This window comes from Gastrolobium bilobum, unplaced genomic scaffold (assembly GCF_033153095.1).
Source record: "Gastrolobium bilobum isolate Gb01-03AN ecotype WA unplaced genomic scaffold, APGP_CSIRO_Gbil_v1 utg32472, whole genome shotgun sequence".
Classification (NCBI taxonomy): domain Eukaryota; kingdom Viridiplantae; phylum Streptophyta; class Magnoliopsida; order Fabales; family Fabaceae; genus Gastrolobium; species Gastrolobium bilobum.
Window position 1 is genome coordinate 327,730 of NW_026898916.1, and position 21,463 is coordinate 349,192.

Here is a 21,463-nt window from a genome sequence, read left to right on the forward strand (position 1 = left end):
CTTTCACATATAATCAACCCCAAAAAATGAGTTTCGAATTTGATTACCCTATAACCTACATCCGCTGCCCTTTTTTATATTTTTTTGTGCTTGATATTTGAGAATCTTTGAGTCAAGGGTGAACCTGCGGCTTTATTCTCTTTTGTATGTAACTTATATTTTGTGTATGTAACCTATAACTTACATGATGTGATTTTCAATATGAAAGCGAAATTCACATTAATTAGGGGTTGGTGTATATGATATGATATGATGAATGAGGCTAATTGATTTTTTTTATTTTGTGATTTGAAGCATGTGGTACTAGTGGGGCTCTGTGTACGCTGATTTTATTTGTAATTATGTTAACTACTGTGAATCCCTTGGCATCACTCCATAATGATGTTGACTGTCTAGCAAAGTTGGGTGTGTGCTGTCTTTTACAAGTTCCTTATTTTTCTAAAAAGAAAACGTTATCAGCATGCCCAAAGAATTGACACAGTTTCTCTACAACCGCAAACACACTGTCATGGAAAATGAAACTATGCATTACTCTCTATAATATGGCCATGTAAATATTATAATATGGTAATTGCAGTCATGGAATGGAGGCTTTTTTTTATTTTATGGAAATTTATTTCATTTTGTCCAGCATTTGTATTTGATTGTTTTATACGATTTTAGGTTAAATAAAATCTAATTGGTTGGAAAACCAAATTGAAACTTGGTATAGGTTGTTGCTTGAAGTTGGAAAATTACAAAAAGCTTAATAAAAATGAAGTATGAACTTTTTTGTTTAACAAAAAAATTTTAAAAGGCCCACGGGCTGACCTTAACCCATAGGACTTTTGGCCTATGTGTGCCAATATCATTGTGGGATTTTTGGCCCTAATTCACGTGAGCTAGGGTTAAATGGGCCGGGCTGACCCGTTTTCACGACTCAAATACTTTGGTTTTATGTGATGTTGCCGAATAACATAAAGCTGTTTGTTTCTTAAGACCTAAAATTAAAATCCTATTTTATCACTTTGTTTAGTTTCAGCACTGCAAAGAACAAAGAAGATAGATTGACATAAAATCGAAACAGAGCCCCTCTGCTGAACAAAGAAGATATAATCGCATAAAATCGAAACAGAGCTCCTCTGCTGAACAAAGAAGATAGAATCACTCTGCTGAACAAAGAGGAACAAATACCATCACTCTACTGAAAAATGGATGCGTTAGGGGTGGAGAGGGAGATAATCAACGTGATGTGCCTGTTGACGAACCCAGATGGAACTCCTTTGGGTGCTCCTATGTACCTACCTCAAAACGCTGGTCCACAACAGCTCCAACTTATTGTCAATTCACTTCTAAACAACGTAAACCCCTTTTCTATCACCAATTTTAGTTTACATAAATTGGTTTTTTATTTTATTTTAGGGAAAAATGTTTCTGCAGTTAAATGCAGTTATTTATTCCCAAAACGACGTTGTTTTGATATTGAAATTTTAAAAAATTATAAATATAAAGACTATTGTAACCTTGAAATAAATTAAAATAACAAAAATACCATAATTTTCGCTCACATCGTATTGGGCTTATGCAGATAAATTATCTGCTGCAGAAGAAAAAGCCAACCCTTTATTTTATTTATTAATATTGGTTAGTTTTCTATATTCTCATTTTAGGAGGAGAAATTACCGTATGCTTTCTTTATATCAGACGAGGAACTCCTTGTGCCACTTGAAACGTACTTGCAGAAAAACAAAGGCTAGTCACCTTTGATTACAATGAATTAGTCATTATTTTTTAAATCATTAACTTGTTTGCTTGGTTTTTACTAATGTTTTTCTTTTAATTTTAAATGTTGATTAAACATTATTTCAGTCTCGGTGGAGAAGGCATTACGTATCGTTTGTCAGCCTCAAGCTATTTTTCGGATTCGTCCCGTGAATCGCTGTTCGTCGACTATTTCTGGTATGAAGGATCTGATGAATTGTTTTCTTCCATACATATAATGTCACAATGTTGTATGTAGACATTTTATCCAAAAAAAGAGAGAGGATGGTGTACGCTTGACAGAAAATGAGAGAAAATGCAATAAAAGTGCATAGAGAGAGAGAGAAAGAAAAAGAGAGAACACTGCTAGGGTGAGTTTCTGATGATACTACTGATTCTGATTCTTTGCATCTGCAGAGCTGAATTTATAGATGTACATGAGCTTGCAATAACTGAATAACCAACACAGAACTAAAGCATAACAGATCTAAAACAAACCTAACAGATTACAACTCAGCAACAACAACTAACTGAAACTAAAATAATAGAAGCTGACTCTGCATTAACAGAACTCAACAGAAACTGCAGGAGCAGTAGTCGCAGCAGATTACTACTGCTGAAGTAAGTTATGGTTACTTTTCTAATAATGCTGAATCATGTAAAACGGCAATGTGGTTTGGCTTTGAAGATTTTAGCTTATTAGTATGTTATTGTCTTATTCTCTGGAATTAATGTAGTTGGGATTATTTGTAGGTCATGAGGAAGCTGTGCTAACTGTTGCCTTCAGTCCTGATGGGCGACAGCTGGCAAGTGGTTCTGGTGATACCACTGTTCGATTTTGGGACCTGAACACTCAAACACCGTTGTACACATGCACAGGTTTGATGTTAAAGATGATAAGTTATTCTTGGTATCTGCAAAACACAACTTCATGTTTAATTAAAGCAAAAAATAATCAATTGATGTTTAAGCATCCTTCTCTCAGTATAACAATTGAAGTGATCGATTTAACTCGTGCACAAAAAGAAGAAGAGGTTAGAATCGTTGCGTTATGCTTTTGATTGCAATTCTAGAATGAATTTCTAGATAGATTGCGTAAACTAAATCTGTTCCTGATAGATCACAAAGAACAAGAGTATGTTACGAGGAAGGGGATGGGATTGGGAAGTAGAGGATCGATATATTGGTGAGGAGGACAAAATGGGAAATATTCATGGTGTTAAGTGTGGAGAATAGCTGAATGCTGACCTGGAAAGGAATAGTGGGTTGTGGGAATTCGGTTGGGAAATGAGGATATAAGAGGGAAGGATAGGAAGTGTGAAGGCAGTCAATTACTGAGTGAGGATTTGGGATTGGGAGGTAGGTTAAAAATCTCTTGAATGTCCCGTGGTATCTTTTCTTTTTATGTTTTGAGGAATTGCAGAGGTCTGTCTATCTCTGCTGTATGGAGCTAGTCTTCATTGTCCCATAAATTAATATCTGTTGCCATCAGATTCCTATCAGTTTCATGCAGTTGTTCTTTTTCTTATATGTTGTAATTCAAGTAGTTGATCAGACACGCTCTTTTATATCTTTAATGAGGATATGCAATATATAGTTGTTTACATTTTATGCAGGACACAAGAACTGGGTCCTTTGTATTGCATGGTCACCAGATGGCAAGTATCTTGTAAGTGGGAGCAAGGCTGGAGAACTTCAGTGTTGGGACCCACAAACTGGAAAGTCATCACACAATCCAGTAATTGTATAGTCCCTAACCTTGAATACCAATTTCTATTATAAAACTTGTTTAATTTTTTCCTCTGAGTTCTGCATTAGGGCGTATTGGGAACATACACATGCTATATATTGTGAGAGTAGTCAATAGAAGAATATAGTAATGCTATTGCGCTGTGGTGGAGTTTCGCGGTTGGTGGCTGCTACAGGGAACTAACAGTGTCGCGTGGACAGTAGTTGAAATCGCAACTGAATAGTGGCCGTATCATATAAGATAGCCACCGTACCAAGTACCAACAAGTGATGAAAATCCAATTCCACACCCAACTTTCCTCGATTAGTAGGCCATTTATTAGGGTTATGATAGGATCCAACAATTCATAAAAGAAAACAGAAGTCGAATATGGTAGATTGTATTGATGAAAACTAATCTAAAATGAAATCAGCTATGGAAGCTTACAAAAGGTATAATGAAAGCAAAGAAAGATACTGAAAGTAACATAGACTCAGAGCAATTCGAGAGGCTTTGAAATCTCTCCCAAGTTTAGTCCCAAATTCCCAAGATATTCAATGCCCAAACATTCCCTTCCTCCTATTTATTTCTGTGAAACTCCCTCTAATAACCACTTCCCTAACTACTTTCTGATTAGCCTACTCTAGAATATTCTTCTCTAACAAATTCTCTGCTGACTCAAAATGACTCTCCAGCATTTTCTCTTGCGTTAGAGTTGGGGACGTATCAGAAACTGCAGGAGCAGTAGTTGCAGTAGATTACTATGGTTGGTTATAACCTCACTAATTTATTAAATCACTCTCAACTCCATATGAAAATATAAGAATTCTGATCATTACAAAATTGTCGAGATATCCGATGGTAATTATTGTGCATAATCTTTTGAAAAGATTGTTGTCTGTTGGGCTAGGTTGTCAGTAGTGGCCCGTAGCGCCGCTAAACCGCTACCGAAGCGGGTAGCGGCAGTCGGCCGCTACAAACCTTGATGCTACGCGACATTGGCCGTAACGGCGTAGCGTAGCAGCAATACCTCTACCCGCTACACCACTCCCATGTTGGAATTTGATGGAGAATCCGGAGATGATGATGATTTTCTTTATTAGTTCACTTCTTGTACTTGACTATTTGACAATTTTATTGTTCAGTTGTGTTTAATTTTGGATCCTTCCTTTATGTTCCTTGTATTTGACATTGATTGTGTGATTACGTGTGACTTCTTATGTTTGAGCATTAATACTAAAAGCGGTATTGCCTCGTTTCTTGACTGTTAGTATAATATATGTGGAATTAATACTTCACCGTATCGGTAATACCGCTACCCGCTACACCGCTATACCATTTTCGGGGTCGGCCGCTACCTGCTATTGACAACTATGCTGTTGGGTTATTCTTTATACTTGGCCACTGTATTACTTGCTTGCTCACCTGTTTTACATTATGCTTTGGTTAGAAGAATTGCACAACTTTTAGTCATCCTGATTGGGCTTCACCCTTCTTCCTCTCCCACTCCAAAAAATAAAAAGTAAAAGAACATCATGCTTTATTTGTTGAGGGTTTCGTGAGAAAATACAACTGTTATGGAAATGTTTTACATGGAACTCTTGCTTATTTATTTATTGGGTACATTGGTTAAGTATTATTTTGGTTAGTCAGAGTATTTACCTTTATAACAGATGTTGTTTGAAGAGTTTTTTACCATTATAATTTTTCTTGGAGAACAAAAATTGATGTATACTAAATGTAGGGCCACAAGAAATGGATTACTGGTATCTCTTGGGAACCTGTCCACCTTAATGCTCCTTGCCGCCGCTTTGTAAGCGCCAGCAAAGATGGGGATGCTCGCATATGGGATATCATCTCTTGGAAGAAGTCCATTGTTCTCAGTGGCCACACACTTGCAATAACATGCGTAAAATGGGGTGGAGATGGTTACATTTATACAGGGTATTCTCTCTCTCTTTCCTTCCAATTTCTCTTAACTTGTTGGTCGAGTTTTTCTCTGTACTTTAAAAAAAAATTATGTTGCATGAATTGGGATATTAGTACAGTTGCTTTGCTGCCATATCGAGTTCTCCACAAGAGAGGTGTTTTTAATTCAAGTATACAAAAGACTCATATTTTATTTAGTCACTGAGGTTTTATTCTTTGTTTTGTCAAAAAATCTATTGTACTTTGAGCTTTTAGAAAATTATTCCCGCATATCCCTTGCTGGAAATAAAAACCCATTTTGCTATATTCCCATTTTATGATTTTAACTCATGTTTCTATCTAAGTTTAGAGATCTTATTTTCAGACTTAATTCAAGTAATTCTGATGTTGACTTGGGGTATGCGATAGTGGTTTTCCCCTTTTTTGTCTGAATTGATGGATGACTGATTATCTCTTCTGTTGTTCTGTGTTACTGCTTGGAGCCTAACTATTTTATTTCATTACACAGCTCCCAGGATTGTACAATCAAAGTTTGGGAAACCACACATGGGGAACTAATTCATGAACTGAAGGTGAGCCTCCTCCCTTTGCAGTTGAACTGAAGTTAAGGTTTCAGTGTTTTGTTTTTTGCAGCTTAACTTTTATGTGCTTGTTTTTACTGTTATGCATGACTCCTGTTTCTCAGCTGCTGCCAACTTTTTCTTCATTTGAGTTATTTGATATTATCTTTCATGTGGCTTTTATGCTTATCAGATGTAGCTGCCAATTGGAACTTTACTAGTTCAATCTTGAGGGATTTTACTCTTGAGGGATTTTACTAAGTGTTTAATTTTGATTCATTGTCAGTTTGTTAGTAAGCTTTTTATACTATATGTGTCGATACATCACCTAAAATGCTGGGCTTTCCTGGCAGTTATTATGATAAACCAACTCGTTCAATGATCATTTATTCGAGTGTAAATATCTGAGTAGATAATAGTGTTAAAAATGTTTACTCAAACATAGGATCAAAATTAAATCCTTTTACGAATACTTTGGTTTTATGTTCGTCCATGTTGCCCAATAACAGCAGAAGCGTTTTTTTTTTTTTTTAATTTAATATTAGTAAGCAAGTTATTTTGGAATTTTATTTTCATCCATGTTGAGGGACTGTGCCACTTTGCTGCATTGAATTTTGTCTTGGTTGTTTCTGTTTTGTTCTTTTGTTTAGCAGGATTCTAAATCCTCCATTCTCTTTGTAATATTTTTTCTTTGTCATAATGAATTTCTTCTTTTATGAAAAAAGAAAGTAAAGTGTATTATGGAATAGCAAAAAAACAATTCTGCTATACAGGAATCTGACGATGAGTTTTTTTTTTTTTTTTTTTATATTTTTCATCAGATACTTTTCTTGTATTTTGTCTTATCCTTCCTGCTGATATTCAACAATCAACACTATTTCTTCTTTAGTGATGACATGACATGCATAAACTGTCTTTATTTTTACTTACTCTCTTTTTTTATTATTATTATATTTAGGGACATGGGCACTGGGTTAATTCTTTAGCATTGAGCACGGAATATGTCTTCGCACTGGAGCTTTTGATCATACTGGTATACAGTATTCATCTGCGGAAGAAATGAAGAAGGTAGTTGTTAGTTTATTTATTTGTAATGTTAGCCCTTTGAACCATAGTCATTAGTTACTAAACCTGCCTTGGATGTTCTGATTGGTAACCCAAACCCAGTCTGGGCAGATGTGTAGAATGATTGAACCGGGAGGGTTGCATTACCTCTCGGGGGAAAAATAAAAAAAGAAGAAGATCAGTTTTACCCTCGTTTCTTTTCTCCTTTTATTTGTCAATTTTGCATTCATAGTTATAGAGTGATTGTCACTTTCAATCCATTGAATATTTTAAATTTTCTCTCTCCCTTCCTTGTAGAGGATTTTAACTTTTACAAGTTCCTTTCAATGGGAACACTTTTCTTCTATCTCTATTTTACTAATACCAGTGTCTGCTGCGGATGAATGTAGGTTGCTCTTGAAAGGTACAATACAATGAAAGGCAATGCCCCTGAAAGATTGGTATCTGGATCTGATGATTTCACCATGTTCCTTTCGGAACCCTTCATCAGCAAGCATCCCAAAACTCGCATGACAGGTCATCAGCAGGTACAACTTTTTTCCTTTAACTCTCGGTACAATTTTAAAGTATGTCAATGAGAATCAACCAAAGTGATCTTTTCTTCAAATTGCATTGTGACTTCAGTTTGTATCAGTATTATTGAGTAGCACTGTCTCTTATTATTTGTTGCTGTGTCTGTGATAGAGCTCCCTAATAGTGTGAGTTTACACTAGGAAGGAAGGGCAAACTCGCACTATAGGAGGAGTTCCATCAGTCTGTTAGTTGAAATTGGTTTTATTGTTATACAGATTTAAGTTACAATTTTGTTTATATATATATTTAATCTTTTAGGCTTAACGATATACGTGGAACTTGTTTGCTGACAGCTTGTGAACCATGTCTCTTTTTCACCTGATGGGCAATGGGTGGCAAGTGCATCTTTTGATAAATCTGTGAAGTTATGGAATGGCACTACAGGGAATTTTGTCACTGCCTTTCGTGGCCATGTTGGGCCTGTTTACCAGATCAGGTACAATATAAGTGGTTCCATCTTATTTTGAACTGGAAGTCAAAGATATTTCATTTAGAACTGTAATAAAGTTTATTGGTTTTACTATACAGCTGGTCTGCAGACAGTAGACTTCTTTTAAGTGGCAGCAAAGATTCTACACTTAAGGTAAGCATAATTTCCTTTCCTTTCAATATAGGGTATGTACAAAGATCAGTGAACATTTTTAGATTGGTTAGTACATTAGAATACACCAAATATCGTTTGCAAAACAAGAACTTTGACATTTCATTGTGTTTGGTTTTCAAGGTTTGGGATATTCGGACTCGTAAGTTGAAGCAAGATCTTCCAGGCCATGCTGATGAAGTATGTCTTTCAACATACCAAATACTTTAAATTTTCTAAACAATATATTTTCATTCTGGTTGCTAACCTAATTTCATTTTCTTGCGGGAAAGGTTTTTTCTGTTGATTGGAGTCCAGATGGAGAGAAGGTAGCCTCGGGTGGTAAGGATAAAATGTTGAAGTTGTGGATGAGCTAGGCTAATTTTTTGATGAATATTTGGAATCTACAGTTTGTGTATCTCAGTGGTGTTTGTCATTGCATGGATTTCATGGGAAATCAATGCATGGGGTATCGTGCGGATGCAAGATCATATTTGAAGAAATTTTGTTTAACTTATGTTTCATGTTTTTCATAATTGTTTATCCAAAATCCTGAACTAGCACACATAGACATGTTCACTACCTGAGGCAGAAGCTGAATCCTAGGAGTCACAAGATAATCGCAGAGGGGGAGTGTTTGAAATAACAAGTCTAACAAATACCAACATATGCATATAGAGTAAGAGTCCGTTTGGATGGGCTTTTTTTTTTCTTCAAAAACTGTTTTTTTTAAGGAAAAAAAAAACATTTCTCGAAAAAAGTCTATTTTGATGCATGTTTCTAAAAAAAGCAGAAGTTATAAAAAAAGAGTCAAAAACCTACTTTTTTTTCGAAAGTTAAAAATTTTAGCTTTTTAAAAAAGCAGAAGTCAAATATTTTTTTCAAAAATCAAATATTTTTTAAAAAATCTAAATAGCTGTAACTTTTATAGAAAGTACTTTTAAAATAAGGAAGTAATAAAAAAGATTTTTTTGAAAAGGCAATACAAACGAGCCTTAAGTTAGGACTATAACCTTTTACATTTGGTGATTTTTTTTTTTTCTTGTGATGTATATATTATATTATCATCTTTTATTTTTATTTGATAATTTTTCACGTGTAGTTAAAGAGAATTATTAATACCTTTCTCGGCTTTTAAATTAAGATCACAGATGAAATGTATTCACAAATTGAAATCACAACTTGCAAAGTTTAGATACCTTACGTATGACAAAGTCAAGTAATTAATATTTAGAAAATTAGCAAAAGCTCGTTGAGATGGTCGAAGGCGCCAGATTAAGGTTCAAATCTCACTCTTAACATCCATATGGCTTCTGGCGAAAACTCTCACCATATTTTGATTGTTCTTCCATCTCTCATCAAATTTAAGTATCCCCCTTTCATAATTCAATTATTGTACTTGTTCATTCCAATTATATTTTGATTATCAGCCCAATTATTGTACTTGCTCATTGCAATTATATTTTGATTATCAGCCCTTCATAATTCAATTTTCACTAATCAATTATTGTACTTGCTCATTCCAATTATATTTTATTGTCAGCCCAATTATTGTACTTGATCATTCCAATTATATTTTGATTATCAACCCTTCATAATTCAATTTTCACTAATCAATTCAACCATATGCGGGTACCGTAAAGCAAACAGAAGCTATTAGCAAGTGTTACCCCGAAGTCCTTCGCCATAAAATATGTAAAGAAATAACTGAAGGCAAAGTATTCCATGAAATGAGAAGGTTTGCTGGCCATGACTCACTTTCACATAAAATAAAAATGAGGCCATAGTCACATTAAATAGAAATGATTTATCCTTTCTTTTTACATGAGCTAAGTAAACAATATTTTACTTTGTAAGAAAACAATATACTACTCAAAAAACTTGTCTGATATTGATGTTGATTCTTGAAGTTTGAATGTATTTTAAGAAACAAAGATCATCTTCATGCGTCAGCTGTGCCTCAAGATGGCCTATTTCAGCATTTTCCTTATCTATGAAGATCCTAGGAACACCTGCAACATATATATCAAACCAATTTCCAATAGTTATACAGAATTTTGAAACTGTACGAGTCAGCATAAGACAATATAACTCAAACTTTAATTAAACAAGCGAATTCCAATTAATAATCTTTATCTAAGTGACACCAATCAATTTTAAGGTTAGAACTTCAAAAAATCACCCTTTGATTTAATATTTCCCAAACCATCGCTTTATAGGGTAATACTTACCATGAAAGCATTCCCTTGCTTCTCCAGCCATGAGTACAACATCACCACTTCGAAGAAACATAGCCAGAGGAGGATCCTCTTTAGATTTTCCTCCCAAAAGAAATATAGCTTTGCAGCCCAAACTGAGGCAACAAGAACAACAAACTAATTAGGATCAAATTCCATGTTGATTTTTTTTTTTTTTTTGGCATGTTTGTAAACTAGAAACCAAAAGACGAAATAGTCAAAAGAAATTAGCATAATACCTTAAACTAACTATGGGCTTGCTCCAATCTGCTTCCATGTCATCAAGGTGGCCACCCAGTGTGTCCCCTGGAATAATATATAAATCAAGGTGAGAGGTTACTTACTGAATTATATGGTGCCGACTGTTTAAATACTGTTAAAAACTTTTACTACAACATTAAAACCATTGTTAATACAATGATATGACACTTTCTTGCTTACCAATAGTGTGAAGTGTTTTATGTTGACAGTGTATAAAAAACAAAACTAAATATGAATTTAAAAAAACAGGACACAAGGAATTATCACACAAACAAATTCATAATAATAATTTGCTTTAAGCATACCCAAGCCAAAGTAATTCACTATTGCAGCTTCAGGCTTGAATTCAACACCAGCAGGCAATGCAGGTTGTGATAATTGTTTGGCGAGCTCACAGAGTGCTTCAGGGATTTTGTTATGTGGGAGAGAAACATCATAGTTCCGCTGCACACAAACATAATCATTGAGTGATTTCCCTGAATATCAATTGGATGTGGATTTTAGAAGTTGAAATTATAACTCCAAACAAAGACCCAATGCACGTGTAGGGGATGCAACTATAATAACCCTAGCCAAAAAAGAGTTTAGTTTGACACTTTAGCAATATATAAAAAAAAAAATCACTCCCAATTAAACCCGACTAGCGAGTGTGGGGTGGAGGTAATTCTGTATGCAGCCTTACCCTTGCATAATTACAACGAGGCTGTTTCATGGATTCGAACCATGACACTTTAGCAATATGGTAGATAGAATTTCTATAGGCTAGCAAAATTTGAGATTCAACTAAACCAACCTTAAGGGAGCATTTTGCACGCAAATAGAATGGGATAGATGTTCTGTTCTCCTTGGTTCCACCCCTTTCAATGGAACCTAAAAATATATTACTTATTAACCGCATGTCCTATTCTGTTCTATTTTTTTAAAAAATCGAACAGGAACCTTTTAAGTTTCAGCTAAACCAACCTTAAGTCTAGTTCTGTTTTGTTCTCATTCTCTGACAAGTTCAACACCAAACATAAAAATAGAACCCATATCAATAAATCTCAGGAACTTATTGATTAATAATATACTTAAGTAGTAGATACGAAGCTATCCCAAAATTTAATTGTTTTGGAGAGAAATGCAGTTTAAAAATATTTGAAGTGGTGAATCAAAACTTACCTTGGACCAATCAAATTGTAGGCCAAGGGTGCTCCATCGCAACTTCCGCACCAAAGCAGAAGCAGAAATGGACCTGCACTTCCTTCTCAATGGCTCTTCCTTTTCTGTAATAAACTTCCATTCCTTACCATCTATATAACCGATATCAGTACCAGGTTCAGATGAAGTAACCGGATAGTTCTCTTCAACCAAAACTTTCCCATCCTTAGCTGCTACAAATAAGTTGTGTATAGGACCATATATGACATTGTGATTTGTTCTGTTAGGTGGCTGCGGAAAATCAATCAAGCTCTCCCTTATCAAACTACATTGTTTCTCTATGCTTAATGCTCCAGGAATAAAATAAAAGCCTGCACGATAAGCATCAACACCAATAGTTGGTTATCCGATTAAGTTAGTTACAAATGATGCAGTTGTGATTAGTTTCTATTTAGTTATCAGGGTCATCTAGTTGGTTGCAAATGAACAAGTGATTACTTATTAGTTCTAGTTGGTTACAATGTAAACCTCATATTGTTAGTGTATAACTAATTTCAGTTTCTTCCGCATATTGTTAGCGTATAACCAACTTCAGTTTCTCCCGCATATTTTTAGCCTGTATAACCAATTTCAGTTTCTTCTTTAGGATACGAGAAAAACAAAAAAAAAAACAAAAAACAAAACAAAATAAAATAAAATAATACCTGGGCGATTTTGCAAAGAGAACACTGGAGAGATGATCTTGTCGTGAAGAACCGTAACACCTGGAGGAAGCTCATTGTTGCGATAATGGCACTGAAGAATAGAACTGAAGTCAAGGACCTCGGTTAAGTCCACGGGTTTGGGTAGTTTTTTCCTGTGAGGAAATAGATTTGCAATCAGAATCTGATTGACATAACAAACTACAACCACCTACATTTAAAAGAAATAAAATAAAATACTTTTTGTTCTTGGAAGAAGAATTGTTGTCATAGTAGAGCTTGTACTTCTTCTCCGCTCTTCTGAAAGCCGTTCGCTCCGAATCTTCTTTGTTATGATCGGATCCGTACATTGGAAAAAGGATCCGAACTGATAGAAGAGATTAGGGTTTTGAACGCCTAAAAAAAATATTAAACCAAAGGAAATTTATTAAAGGATTATATTTATGTTGTTATACGGAAAATGATACTGTAACAAGTTTTGTGTTACTAACAAGTTTTATACGGAGAAGGATTATATTTAAAATCTAAACATTAAATATAAGAAATCATAATCATATATAAAAGTGAAAATAAATATAAAATATTAAATTTAAAAAATTATGACCATATAAAGATGGAAATAAATATAATTGTTGGATCAACGTAATCGATTTAACAGTGAGATTGATTGGTAGTAACATAACTTGGTTATTACAATATTCTTTCTCATGTTATATAAAATAAACAAGCTTCTTACACACATAAAGTGAAGGTGGGCTCTACATTTAATTTTTTTCTCTTTTCTTACATGTGAATCTCACTTGTAATTTTATTTCTATATCATGATATAATCATTTTCCTACAAGTAAGAGAAATATAATTATAACCCTTTATAAAATGACTGAAAAAAAATTTATTTACCTGGAAATTAAAAGTCAATTAGATCCTTAGAATAATACGCATAGGGAAGGACATTATTGACAATTCAATTCGGATTGGTTCGTGATCAGCGGGCAGAAAAAATGGCGTGCAGTTCCAAGCTTTTTTCGGCGATTCTTGTGGAACCCTTGCAATTCGATTCCTTCCTTTCAGTTTTAGTTGCAAAAACAGAGCAGGTTGACACTGCAAAACCATTAGGGCAATATTGATTCAGAATTTTTATGTATATTAATATTTTTAAAATTAATTTAGAAAAAAATATTTCTGCAGTTAATGCAGATAAGTTATCTGTATTTATTTTTAAAATAACATCGTTTTGGTATTGAAATCTTAAAACATTATAAGGTATTGAAATATTAAAATATTATAAATATAAAGACTATTATAACTCTGAAATAAATTAAAATTACAAAAATATCATGATTTTTGTTCCAAAACGACGTTGTATTGAACTTACTGCAGATTACTTATCTGTAGTAACGGCAGAAAAGAGAACTCATTAATTTAATATCAAATTAATAAGAACTCTTTTGAATTGAATTAATGAAAGTTTAATTTTACTATATTCTAAATTACTTGAATTAGATTTTTTTTTCTTGTACTATTCTTAAAAAAAACACAATTTATTAAAATGGCACAGTTTTACTTATGCGGGCATGCTATGTGTGGATCATTTTCCTTCCCTTATAACTAATGTTGAGCACTTCCCTGTAAAAATAATAAGTCATTAATGCTTTAAACTTTCATATAATTAACGTTGAGTATTTTTTATAATAATAATGGTAATTTATTAATACCTAATACAGTTATTATTTACCAATTAGCAATGAGACACTTATGAATGGAATGGAGTGCTTGATCACTTAATTTGGCAGGTAACTTGAATAATACTTTGTAGTGCATAGGAAAAATGTTTCTGCAGTTATCTGCATTTATTTTCAAAATGATGTTGTTTTGGTATTGAAATCTTAAAAAATTATAAATATAAAGACTATTATAATCCTGAAATAAATTAAAATTACAAAAACACCATAATTTCTGCCTAAAACGACGTCGTATTAAACTTACTGCAGATAACTTATCTTGCAGTAAATAGCGAACCTTAAAAGAAATCAAATGACAATAGAAAACACTTCAGCCTTGCTATCATATTGAAAATGAGTACTGTCTCAACCATCGAAATATTATTATCGGCAAGGGTTTAAATAGGTTATAATTTAGTTTTAAATAGGCAAAGAATCAAAAATATTTTGGATCTAACTTGGCCTATTATTTTGATGGATGCTAAATTTTAAGCCTGACCTAACTTATTTTTTTAAAAATAAAAATATTTTAAATTGTAATAAATCAAATACGAATTGCTTAAAAAATCATAATAGAAAAATAAACATTTACAACTCTTATAACTATCAATTAATGTCTTCAAAATATTTTTCAATAAAAAATTATGGAAATATAAATCTATTTGTGCACATTTGAGCATTCAACCTAACATTTGCAATCTTAATAAGTTATTGATCAAAACACTCTTTATCAATGGGAGTACAATTACAAGTGACACTAAATACACTTTTAAGACTTCACTTTTTAAAATAGATATGTGGCATGTTTTTTATATTTTGGGAGGGGAAGCTTACTCTATTTTACTAAGTAGGCTGCGTCAAAATTTATATGAGGTAGGCTAACATACAAGTCTTTAATAGATAATGTGGCGTATTTACACTCTACACATAATTCTCCATGTGATCAATTCTGATTTATTTTAGTTTTTTCCTCATTTATGTATGTTGGTTTTATTTTTATTATTTATTTCCTATTTTAGGATGATTAGGATCATAAGACATTCAATCTTAAAATATTATGTTTCCCCATTTACATAATTCTAGTTTTATTTCCGGAAGTTATGAAATTTAATTGGCGAAATCTGTATGTGGTTAATTTTCTTAAATTTAGTAATCATATTTTTTTTTTCTTCCCAATGAAAGGAATGAAAAAAATATAGAGTATCACGAGATATTCCTTTCATTTTATTTTTATTGGTAATTCGTCTATTATCCTATCCGATTTTTTTTATTCTTATATTATCATTTAATATATAATATATGATCACATCATTTAATGAATTTCACTTCTTATTTACCAAACTTATTAAATGACGTGACAGTATTTCATAAGTGGCACTGTTGCATTGACAATTTATCAAAATTATAACCATACACTTATCATTGCTGTACGTAAATTAAGCGATTGCAGAAATAATATATATATATATATATATAGGGTCAGGATCATTTTACACCAGCGTAAGTTACACTCCTTATTTTATCCGTTAATCTCATTTATATCTAAGGGCTCTAATTTTTTAGTAATGTGAGTCATTAGATACAAGTGGATCAATGGTCAAGATTGAGTGTAAGACTTCTAACTCTTACATCGGTGTAAGAGTTAGAAGTCTTACACTCAATCTTGACCATTGATCCACTTGTATCCAATGGCTCACATTACTAAAAATTTGGATAAAATTGAGAGTGTAACTTACACTGGTATAAAATGATCCTAACCCATATATATATATATATATATATATATATATATATATATATATTAGAAAGAAGATATTTTAAATTGAAAATAGTAGAACATGTACAGTTAATTATAATTTTATAAAAGTGGAATTAAAAACAACACCGTCATTTTTTAGAAAAATATAAATGAATTAAGCATCACTCTATCAAGTAAAAGTACATACAAAAGTCTATCAAAAAAAAAAAGTACATAAAATTTAACTAAATAGTAAGTAAATTTATAAAAAAATGATCCATGCATGCAAGTGGTGTGAATATCATGTGTTACCCGTGTATAACTTTTTCCATTCCAAATTATAAGTTCCTTGTCGTATATATTTGCTATTAAATTTCAAATAAAAATGTTAAAATTTAATTCATATTTTGATAATTAATAAGATAGCTGTCTGAATGTTTTTTTTATCCTGAAATTTCCATTCAAATTTCAATCATAATTGTATTTTGATTTTATTTCAATGATAAAATATTATTACCTCTTTGATTTTATTTGATCTTATTTCACTCACGAGTTCCCTTACCCGAAGGTATGTCTCCAGCACAACTTTCACGAGGGAGAAAGAATAACATTTGCTGATTATGACCATTATTTAAAAAATTATTAAATTAATCTCAATTGTGCTTTTAAAAGACCAAGATAAAAGAACATTATTCTTCGAGTGTATTCTGAAACTAAACTTACCTAATATTATGGAAGAATAGAAGTTTACTAGGGGTAGAGAGAAATGTGTCAATAAGGAGATTGAGTGAGATTGGGGAGAAGACTGAGAAAGTGAGATCTAGATAGAATCTTTTTGAGATTCTTCCCATATCCATCCCTAGGTTTACTACTGAGTTGTTACAACAACCAACATCAAGCAAAAGACCTCACTATAAATAAAACAAATTCATGAGATTGGATTAAACAACTCCTGAGGGGAGGAAGGGTTGGTAGTTGCACTGTTCTTTTCTTTGAGAGAATAAAGTAAAGATGGGTGCAAAATATATGTTTTGCTTGTGTTTATTTGTTTGGATTGCAGAAGCACACTTTGAAAGCAAGGTTTTCAATGTAAAAGATTATGGCGCTATTGCAGATGGAAAGACGGACAATAGTGCGGTAACCATGTTCATTCCCTTCTCTTTTTTTTTTCTTTTTTTCTTTTTTTCCCTTACAATTTCATTGTAACGAGCTGACTAGTATATTACTCTTTTTGTAAAGACATTTCTAAAAGCATGGAGTGAGGCATGCAATTGGAATGGAAGTGCAAGGATTTTGATACCAAATGAAACCTACATACTCAACCCAGTCATGTTTTCTGGTCCATGCAAGGGTCTAATGAACTTTACAATAAAAGGCATTTTGAAGGCTCCAACTGATCCATATTTATTTGGTGATGACTGGATAAATTTCAGATATGTCAACAACCTTACCGTGAGTGGAGGTGGCACATTGGATGGTCAAGGATATTTAGCTTGGCCACTCAATGAATGCAGCAAGAATTCAAACTGTCCCACTCTTCCTGCCGTAAGTTCCTTATCTTTCATAAATTATGTTTTTCTCTTTCAATGGATTTCTTCAAAAATTTGTCCCTTCTAAAATATGAAAATATGTTCTATTTAATATGACATGCAACATGTGGTCTAAAAAAGAAAAAAAAATTGAAAGTGCTTTTTAAAAAGTGAAAGACAAGCGATGCTATTGTTATTCATAAGAAAATTGTTCCATCAGTTAATTACACCCAATTAGAGATAACTATTATTTACCAGATTCAACCTTCATATATGATAGGTTTTGTTCTTGGTCTGCTACCCTCCCCAATCAAGAGTTTATTAAGTAATGCATATTCACTCTACCTATCAAATTTGTCTAGAATTTGATTTTCTATTGATTGATTATCTATTTTTCTTTTTATAATTATTAAAAATTTATACAAATTGTAATGTCAGAACTCAGGAGAAGTATTTTAAGTTTTGATTTTGTTAGCAAAGAAAAAAAGGTAACTAATAGTTATCAATTATTAGTTGGGACCAAATGCTAAAAATAAATAACGCATTAATTAATTTACTGCGTCTTCTGGTAAATAACAACTAAGGGAGAAAAATTCTAAAGAAATCAAATAAAGTGCAATTATAACACCAGGAAGCGTGAGGGTAAACAATAAAAAATTGATCTTACCAACAAAATGTAGGGTCTCAAGGCTAGTTCCTTATTGAAATAGAGGGTGTACTGGACCACTTTCACCGAAAACAAAAAATTGGCATTCCAACAAAAAAATTGACAAAAAATTCTCTAATTTTATTAGATTCTTCTTAATAGGTATTTTTGTATTCTTAGCGTGATCGTCCAACTAAAAGTGACATTATCTTTTCATAATAATAATATAAATTCCTCCCCCCCCTAAAATTTTTAGTGATTTTGTAAGATTCTTAGCTTCATATGTTATAATAACATCTTGTTTTGTGGATCAGACAATGGTATTTGACTTCATCACCAACAGTCATGTCCATGACTTGCGATCTATTGACAGCAAACACAGCCATTTCGTGATATACGCTTGTCAGAACATGACTTTCACAGAGTTAGCATTACAAGCCCCTAGAGATAGTCCTAACACAGATGGTATCAAAATAGGGATGTCAAATGGTATAAATATCACGAGGGTGAGAATTGGCACTGGCGATGACTGCATTGCTATACTTTCTGGCTCCAAGAAGATCTGGATTTCAGATGTGTTTTGTGGTCCTGGTCATGGAATTAGCGTGGGAAGCCTTGGTCAGAATGATGGGGAAGAAGATGTAGAAGACATAGTTGTCAAGAATTGCACATTTATTGGCACCCTTGATGGTGTTAGAATAAAAACATGGGCTTCTCCCTTGAACCAAACTTTGAACGCTTCTAATTTTGTCTATGAAAACCTTTTCATGATTAACGTGGAGCATCCCATTAACATTGATCAAGAATATTGTCCATATCCTCCTTGCAAAAAAACTGAGGTTTGTTTTCTAATTCATGTTCGAATATTATAAATGATCAGAATTTGATTTTAGGTTCTTATATTTATTGAAAGAGATTTTAATTATTAAATCAATAGATTACCTATTGAACTATAGGTTTATTTACTACAACTCTACAAGGTTAAAAGCAATACATTACTCAACCTATACTTTTGTGGCAGGTGGCTTCAAACGTGCAAATCAGAAATGTGACTTTCAAAAATATTTTGGGAAGTAGCAGTACAGGGGTTGGTGTAGATCTTAAGTGCAGTAATTATAAGCCATGTCAAGACATAAAGGTGGAGGACATTAATTTGTGGCCTCATGGTGGCAGAGGAAATTTAAGCAATTTCTGTTACTATGCAAACGGAGCTTCTTATGGCGAACAGATTCCACCTTCCTGCATTTAGTGCAGCTCTTTCATTAAAGTAGCTTGCTAGGATTTACCTTTTTACTTTTAGAGTTGTATTTTTATTCTAATGAATGTGAAGTTTTCTCGATGTGCCAGCGGTAGAACTTCTTTCTATTACTTAACCTTTTTCTATGCTTGCACTTTTATCACTGGACAATGAATTCTAGTTACTCGAGAAACTAATCGTAAGGTTCTTAAAATAATTTTTACATGTAGTTATTTTTAGAACTACACCTTACACAGTTGTGAAAGGAAAACCACAAGATCTAATTTTAAGTCGTAACACATTATTATATGGAATATTTTACACTCACTCTGCATTAAATTTAAACTCTCTACTTATACCTATATCCCCTTGACCTATCAATTGCACTAGATGCTATGGATAAGTATTAAACTCTTGCTACATTGGTTACAAACTTACAATTACTCTCATTCCATATAATGTGGTCAATGATCGTAAGGGCTGTTACTAGTCTTTGATTCTTTTCTTCCTGTTTGTTGTACTCCGTATTTTGTTTTTTGTTTTTAACTGTAGTCCTTCTTCTTCTTTTTTCATCGTAGGAGCCTTAAAATTAATGAACAATGTTCAGACTCAGTTTGTGTCATTGTTTAATTCTAAATACGATGTTATGTTCTATTATTAATAATTTTGGTATTACAAAGTTGATCTGATATAAAAGGATAGCTATGGAGCGCATAAAGCAAAGCTGAGAATATTTGCTTAATAATCTGCCTATAGCAAACTATCTAAAAGTACTTAACCGGAGACAAATTATCTACCTAACAATATTACAAATCAAATTTACATTTAACTCTTATCTTGTCTAACTGTAGGATCCTCCAATAATTATGCTCGTGAACATGTTGTACTGGATTATTCTACCTTTTTTATTGTGTGATTAATGAATAATGCTTGGGGCACATGTTGGCACACATAACTTCACACATGTAAAGAGGTAGAATAAGAGTGTTAATGTGTGTCTCTAGGTAGTAGGAACTAGGAAGCATCATATGTATTGGTGATTTTTTTTATATATACATGGTGTATTGGTGATTTATATAGTATTGTTGCTTTGCTTCTGATTTGGTGTCTTCTCTGTTAAATTATTATTTTTAAAGTTCAATGATAAAACTATGGGTTTATCATCTATCATTTAACATGACCACAAAATTTTTCCTACACACACAACATTTTGTGGGGCCCGCAGCAAAAAAAAAAAAACTTCGGCACGCAAAACGAATCTCTATAACATAACACAATCACTTTTCCTACAACATAACTCTTATAAAACCCAATAAAACTATTAAAGGATCTGTTGAGTCTGAATGTATAAGCATAATTGATCTGTTGAGTTTGAATGTATAAGCATAATTGAATAATTTTGGGATAAAAACTAGTTAGTCTGACCAGTTATTTTTTTTTAGAAAATTTGTTTTGTCAAAACGTTAATTTTTTTGACTGATTTTTTTTTTTTTGGAAAGCCAATTAAGATAATATAGCGTTCACTTTAGTTGTACCTTTCTAAGTGTACTAGCACTTTAATTCGAGATGACTCTGTTTTTACATTCTTGTAATTAATTATATTTATAAGACTAGAAAGTTATTATTAGAATTAGTTCATATTTGGATGAGCTTTTAAAAAAAATATTTTTTATGCATTGTTTTTAAATATTTTTTTTAAAAGTAAAATTATTTTGCATTTGAATTATGATCTAAAAAAAATTGCTTTTATATAAAAAAAACTATTTGAATATTAAAATAAAAAATCATTTTTTATAAATAAAATTACTAAAAACAACATGTAAAAGTTTAGACTTATTCTATTCCACCTGCATAGAGCTCAGTTTGCCAACTAAGACACACCTCGTGATTGTATAGTATCGCCATATTTTATTTTGGGTTTTATAATTCTTATGTTGAAGGAGAATTGAAATTTCATGTTGTAGAGATAAAAAGTATGTGGAACCCATGTGTTAGAAAAAATTATATGTAGGATTCATGTCAGCACGGAAATCGAAAGGTGTGTAGGAAAATTATAATTCTCATGTTAAATGAGAAT

At 32.6% G+C, this 21,463-nt stretch overlaps 2 protein-coding genes and 1 pseudogene across 2 annotated transcripts; 2 read left to right on the forward strand and 1 right to left on the reverse strand.

Moving 5' to 3' along the window:
• The first annotated feature begins 1,033 nt into the window (after positions 1-1,033).
• Positions 1,034-8,802, forward strand: LOC133285507 (notchless protein homolog; annotated as a pseudogene).
• Positions 8,803-9,852: 1,050 nt separating this feature from the next.
• Positions 9,853-12,900, reverse strand: LOC133285508 (alpha-ketoglutarate-dependent dioxygenase alkB). The gene is made up of 7 exons (XM_061482750.1): positions 12,756-12,900; positions 12,519-12,670; positions 11,836-12,185; positions 10,980-11,118; positions 10,653-10,719; positions 10,408-10,529; positions 9,853-10,188 (listed from the first exon to the last, which is right to left on the reverse strand). The coding sequence occupies exons 1-7, from the start codon at positions 12,863-12,865 to the stop codon at positions 10,049-10,051; spliced, it is 1,080 nt and encodes a 359-aa protein (XP_061338734.1). The 5' UTR covers positions 12,866-12,900; the 3' UTR covers positions 9,853-10,048.
• A 4,085-nt stretch (positions 12,901-16,985) lies between these two features.
• LOC133285472 (exopolygalacturonase-like) lies at positions 16,986-19,398 on the forward strand. The gene is made up of 4 exons (XM_061482704.1): positions 16,986-17,111; positions 17,214-17,519; positions 18,464-18,988; positions 19,171-19,398. Exons 1-4 carry the CDS (start codon positions 16,986-16,988, stop codon positions 19,396-19,398), a joined length of 1,185 nt encoding a protein of 394 aa, XP_061338688.1.
• Positions 19,399-21,463: the final 2,065 nt, after the last annotated feature.